This window comes from Corvus brachyrhynchos, unplaced genomic scaffold (assembly GCF_000691975.1).
Source record: "Corvus brachyrhynchos isolate BGI_N302 unplaced genomic scaffold, ASM69197v1 scaffold5, whole genome shotgun sequence".
NCBI classification, from domain to species: Eukaryota; Metazoa; Chordata; class Aves; order Passeriformes; family Corvidae; genus Corvus; species Corvus brachyrhynchos.
Genome location: NW_008238321.1, coordinates 13,375,066 through 13,381,698, shown reverse-complemented (window position 1 = coordinate 13,381,698; position 6,633 = coordinate 13,375,066). Strand labels below are relative to the sequence as shown.

Here is a 6,633-nt window from a genome sequence, read left to right as displayed (position 1 = left end):
GGGGTTCCGGGAGCAGCGCTCACGCCTGCGACAGGGCCGCCACCGGGCCGGAGGCCGCGGGCCCGTCTCGTGTGCCCCCTGCCCCTCTGCCCACGGCGGAAGGAAGAGGCGGAGGCCGCGCAGAACCCTACATGCCTTTATTACAGACTACCAAGCATAAGTGAAATCCGTCATCCAGTCACTAACTACACATCTACAGCACAGAGATCTGTCAGGAGGAGAATAAACAGTCATTAAATTATGAGATATGATTAAATCATCGACCAATAGAAAATTTATATAATAAAGCCAGAAAAAAGGTGTAAAATATAGTTTACAATAATTATTCACATTCAAGGCTGTACATCAATACATACAACACCATGGCCCCGAACATGAATTCAATCCAAATAATTCATATATTAGAATTTAAATAACACAGACTGAACTAGAGGCCAACAAGAGCCAGCAAATAACCTTATAAGAATAAAAATACAAAAGTGTGTATCTTATATCATTGCATTATTTGCTTCTGTCTTCACAAGTTCTTGGAGGAGGGGAGATTGTTTTGTGGTTTGTTGAGGGGGGGTCAGGGGTTTTGTTTGTTTGGGGTGGGTTTTTCCTTTTTTTTCTTTTTTCTTTACATCACAGTTAAGCTACAAACCAGGTAGAGCATATTACACATGTAACTGACTGCCACCAACCTGAAAACAGCATACAACTATCAAAACTGATTATTGTTCCTGGTTCCTATTTTTTTTTCTTTTGTCAGATACAGTAATTTTAAGTTCTGCTACCATTTTGAACATTCGCCACATCAAATCGGTTAGTACATGGCCATAGGAAGCTTTGTCAAACGGCAACCATCTACATTCATGGCCCGGCTGACAGACAAGACTTCTCTCTTGCCCAGGGACAGGACTCAAGGAAATGGCATGAAGCTGAGTCACGGGAGGTTTAAGTTACGTGTCAGGAAAAGGTTTTTCACCCAGATGGCGGCTGAACGCTGGTACAGGCTCCTTAAGAAGTGGTCACACTAGCAAGCCTGCCTGAGTTCAAGAGGGTGTCTGGCACATGGTGGGATTGCTGGGGAGTCCTGCACAGGGCCAGGAGTTGGACTTGATGACCCTGATGGGTCCTTTCCAACTCAGTATATTCTATTTATTCTAAAACCAGGCTATTAGGTGCTTAAGAACCTCTCCAACTGTTTGTTGCATAACAGTAATCTCTTCTACGAAAGAGGAAACATTCTGAAATTATCAGTCATATATGAAAACGTGCCATTTTGGGTCACAGAACTTTGTCTGTAAGCTCACTTGATCAACTGATGGATAATCTGCATCATGAGGCTTTGCAGGAACATTTCCATTTGATTAATAAAATATTTCCATGAAGTATTACAGGCATTCAGCAAAATTTCAGATATAAATACCACACCTATTTGTGCAATTTACTAGTAGAAAGAATGATCAAAATCCAGAGGCCACATGTTTAGGCAGCTATTAATTCACAAGTTCTCTCCTCAGCAAGGTGTTGAAATCAAATGTTTTGTCAACAAGCCAAATGAAGTCATTGTCTTGACTTTACTAAATCATTCAAAAGAAAATGTACATGTGGGAAATTCTCATAATTCTTCAAAGTTCCCAGCACAAAATATATCAAGCACATTAAATTAAGCATCTTGAACTATGAAAACTGATTAGAATCATCACATATTTGTTTCAATCCACAGTTCTTTCCAGACTTATGTAATAGCAGATAGTTCACAATTAGATCATGTCAGAAGGAGGAAAGGAGAGCACAGTACTGTCTGATAGTTTGATCTTCTCAGCATCTAAGTGCTTAGCAAATGGAATCATAATAGGCAATATCAGTTTGCTCACAACGCCTCAGCATCACACCTGAAGTAACTCTTCCTTAATACAAAACCTTTACAAAACTCGACTTTAAGGTGAACGGTAACAAACTAATTTCTCAGTTTATCAAAGTAGTCTTGAACTTCTTGTGACTGGGCAGTAGTACTTCATCCTTTCTTAAGCTCCACACACAGAAAAAGATGGAATAAATACCTTTCTGAAGTTCAAATACCAAGCAAAGCAAAATGACAACACTATTGACCAGATTCTTCATAAATTATTGGCAATTGTTCAAATTGCAAGAGATGGAATGCACCAACAGATTGGGTTTTCAGTAGGCCTGCAGTGAGGAGGAATCTTAAGAAGAGTCTTCAAGTACCTAACAATTTTTTTTATGCTTTGAAAACCTTGGATTAAAAGCAGAAAAATCACCTGGGCTTACGTGCAGCTCTGAAGAACCTCCCTTGCCCATTGCATTCCATGAACTCCCACGAACCACAGGAGTGATCTTCAGGCCAAAGATATGAATCTACCCCACATCAGGTATAAGCATTTAAAATGGGTACCAGCCCTTCAAAGTATGCAGCACCTGTCAACACACATTTAAGTGGACAAACTGGTAAAACATACCTGAATCCACAATTGCTTTGTGACATCTCACTCTCTACTCCTGCCACCTTTCAAACTCACAGATTCCACCTATAGCCCAAGAAATAGAAATACCTCTCCCAGGAAAGTTCTAGTTCCTTCCTAAAAAGGCAGTAGCTAAGTAAGACTGGATTAGGAATACTGAAGTTCTAAGCGGAGTGATGCCTGTAAGAGATGCTCATAGTTTTCTAATAACAGCATGGTCAGTTAAAAAAAAAGGACTTCTAGAATGCAGACATCAGCCTTCCAGATACCTTCTTGCCAGCTTACTGCTACCAAGATCTGGCTGGCTGAAAGCTTTTGGTGGGCAGGATGGAAGTCTACTGAGGGAAGATTTTCAAGGTGTGAAAAAACATAGCAATTAACTTGTTATGGTAAAATGACAAAATCTAAACATTACAGAAAACATGTTTAAGCACACCGAGAATTATACCTAGTTAACAAGCCAATGGAGGTCATTTTGCCAGACTTTTTATGTAAGGCCAAGTTTTGTCACATGGAACAGCAGTGGCACCGTGAACCTCCATCACTGCCAAACTCCCCTGTATAAAGCTGGGGATCTGTCTGGATCTCTATAGCAGAGACTAAATCCAAAAGGGGTATGGGCTTGCCTCCAGTGGACACAACACATGGCTGGAATTTGACAGCTGGAGAACAAATGGACAGCACTGCAACAGCCTTAAAATACATGTCATCTTGGTTAGAATGGCACATATAGCTTACTACAGACTCAGACCAAAGATGCCCTGTGCTATTCAAATTTGAGTGACAAGGAGTGTACTTCGTATGTGATGAAATTTCTCATGATGCAAAGGGAACACTTTTCTGTCTTCCTCATCTCAGCCATTTACAGGACACCTTCTCTCCCTTAACACCAGACACAGTAAACGAGGGATTTGCTTCTCTCAGGTTTCCATACGTGGTGGGATATAGAAGACTACAAGAACGCAGTTGGCTCCAAAAGCAAAGGCAACTGCACTGCCTCTTTTAAAGACTGGAAAAGCTGAACTGCCATCAAGTTCAACCATATAACACAGTTTTTAAGAGATCAATAATAAATCTCCTTCACCCTATACAAGAAAATATTCGACATTCATGTATTTTCTGAGAAATTTGATAAGCCATTGTTTTTAAAAGACTGCTTCTAGAAACAGTAGCCTAGGAGTTTTTTCAACATTATAGAGAAACCTTTCTTTGGTGGAAGGAAAAGCACATCATAGTATGACAACTCAAAATGCCAAGTAATGGTATGTGTAGTGAGTGAATAAATAGGTGTGATGTTTATACTGCTTTTAAAACAAGAAAGGAATGCCTTTGTCCAGACCTAGGTCATTCCTCTATGCAAGGTCTAGGAACACAGGCATGCCACACAGGAAGTTGTGTCTTTGTAACACTACAAGAAATGTTTGACCACAAAAAATAGCCATAATTTGAAGAGGGTAAAGGAGATTGATATGAAAAATATTTTCATTTTATAGATATGCTTTAAGTACCATATATTTTCCTCTTTGTATCAATATTTGCCTTTTTCTAACCAGATTACTTTATTATCTATATTTCAATTGCTTACATTTTTTTCCAGAGTTCCTGAATGTTTGGCCAAAACCAGAATTGACATCTCATTATAAAATGAGACAAAAAAAAAAAAAGTCAAGTAATCAATTGTACAAAGTTTTCACACTTCCTTCTCTACTCAGATAAATAGGTTGGCCCCACTAAAATGCACAACACATACACACCCTGGAAAAAAAGCTTCTAGACCTCGTTTGCTGAAAAGGTGAAAAACTAGTTACTATTTCAATAGTAGCCTTTTCTTCCCCATACTAACTAGTTTCTCTTTTAGTTAGCATTAATTAAAAGCATGCTGGTAAGTTTACCATCCCTTGATTAAACACACATATGACTTATATTAAAATTTAAACTTAATGTTTAAAATGCTTCAGAAGCCAACATCTCAATTTTAGAAATTTCAGTGCTATGTTCAGCATTTTACTTTTCCAAAACTTTTATCATTGGAGCCTGTCTGTCAGACAAATACATCTGATTCACTCACATAATTACTAAAGTACCACACAAATCCTGCAACCAGAGCTATATTAGGAATTACACAAGGGTGCAACTGACCTGGCTACAAATGCCATATACCAATAAGCTGGGGGACTGTGAGGAAAGGAAGAGAAAACAAAGAGGTGGTACGTAGGAGAGGCATATAAAAGCTCCCTGATGAAACACAGTTTAATGATAATCTGAGAGTCACAGAAAACTCCAGCCCCATAAAATGCAAGGCTGGTACATGATTCGGCATGTGTGCGTGTGGATTGGTTTTAACTCATCTTAAGTGAAGCTGGTAATGCAAGGTCTATCCACTAGTCTGCAGCAGAAACCGAACTGAAGTGCACAAAAGCAAGATCTTCACTGCAATGATATGCATGTGGAAGCCTCAACAGAAGCACAAAGAGCGAGCAAAGCAACCCTGAATTCCATTAGGTTTTTGCTTTTCTTCCTTTTTTTTTTCCTTCTTAAAAAAAAAAAAATTAAAACAAAAAAAAAAAAACCAAACAGACAAACACAAAACAAAAACATTTCAGACGTATGCTTCCCCTTGAGATGGTAATAGGTGGGTTGAAAAGACTCCTCTGATCGGCTGCACACGGAGTTCTAGCAGCAAGAAGGGAAACGGAAATTTTGGATGAGCTTTACTATTTTGCAGCATTCTGGTGGTATCTGTGCCGCCAAACTTCATGTATCTTTTTGCACCATTTATGAGCATTCCCACTTGGGTCCATCAGGTAATATGTCCTGTTTGGCTATAAGTGAACAACATTTCAATGATTACTCCAAACATAGTTAAACCAAAAAGCAGTAGTAATTCTGCACCTACCAATAAAATAATTATTCATAATTAGTTCATTAACTTTCTGAAAGTTAAACTCAATTACAGCTATGTAACATTATATATTACTGATTAACCATACATCTGGCACCTCAATATTTTTAAGCAGTCAACTGACAATATATTAATACACCTCTCATGATTCACTACATATAAAGAGGGCTAAATTTTAGAAGCCCTTAAGAATGTCCTTCAAATCCCAAAATCCACTTACAGTTTATTTAAACACTAATAATAAAAATACAGTTGCATTTTTGTGAGAAATGTGTATGTCAGAGTGCGTTTTTGTGTGATTTTTGTTTTTTTATTGTTTGATTTTGTTTGGGGGTGAGGATTTTGTGCCTTTTTTTGGTTGGTTGACTTTGTTCAGGTTTTTGTTTATTTTTGTTTTAAATTAAGACTATGAAATTTTGTATCTAAGCTATTATACCTTCTCCAGAAAAATCTTTTTGATAACAGCTTACAGAAATTGCCCAAGGACCTTAAAGCAATTTACAAAGAAATTCAAAGAAGAAACTTACCGTGTGAACAAAGAACGTCTTAAAATTCTTGGCTTCTGGACGCAACTCTAAAGACCATGGAATTTCTCCTTTTAGAACTTTGTTGACAGGATCCACATAATACAGGTGGGGCCCTTCCGTGAGCAGCAATTGGCGCCGACGTGCAAACAATCCCTAACAAGAAAAGTAGAAGCAGCAATGCAAAAAAAAAACCATGAAGGAATTAAAAATGTAAATCTACAGATCTCTGAACTGAACAAGAGAGGCAGGATAAAACCAGCTCAGTGATAGGATGGTATGTTTGGGTTTGGGGGTCTTTAATTTTACTTTACCTATTTGACCTCACTCCTTTTTTAGGGTGTTGCAGTGCATTTCTACTACATGGCAAAACACAAGTACTATTTTGGGAAAGTATCTTCAAGTTCTAGTAAAACATAAAACACCTAGCTGTACAGAGTGAAGCAGAATCTATGTCTCAAAGAAATCAATAGTCACGATTTTGTAGAAAAGACTACGAAGAAGCAGGTAGTAACTTAGATAAAAGAGAACCTTCTTTCCTGTAAAGCTGATGCAGACTACCCTTGCTCATCTGTACACTGCTGAAGTTAACTCTTATGTTCTAATGTCACCTCTCCCTCTCTCAGGATAAAGGTACAAAGTCAGATCCAGAAAAAACACCACAGTTGAAAACAACATGGGCTTGTATTTCATTTTTTGGTATTTTTGGTTCAAACCACATTCAGACATGCATCAAGAA

At 38.2% G+C, this 6,633-nt stretch overlaps 1 protein-coding gene across 2 annotated transcripts in view; it reads right to left on the bottom strand.

Moving 5' to 3' along the window:
• Window positions 1-120: 120 nt before the first annotated feature.
• Window positions 121-6,633, bottom strand: part of PDPK1 (3-phosphoinositide dependent protein kinase 1) — a 30,915-nt gene continuing 24,402 nt past the window's right edge. For both annotated transcript variants that reach the window (XM_008633538.2, XM_017734244.1), the window contains exons 13-14: window positions 5,898-6,050; window positions 121-5,290 (exon numbers count right to left, since the gene is read on the bottom strand). In XM_008633538.2, coding sequence (XP_008631760.1) covers window positions 5,183-5,290; window positions 5,898-6,050 — 261 coding nt within the window. In that variant the 3' untranslated portion in view covers window positions 121-5,182. The remainder of the gene's footprint in view (window positions 5,291-5,897; window positions 6,051-6,633) is intronic.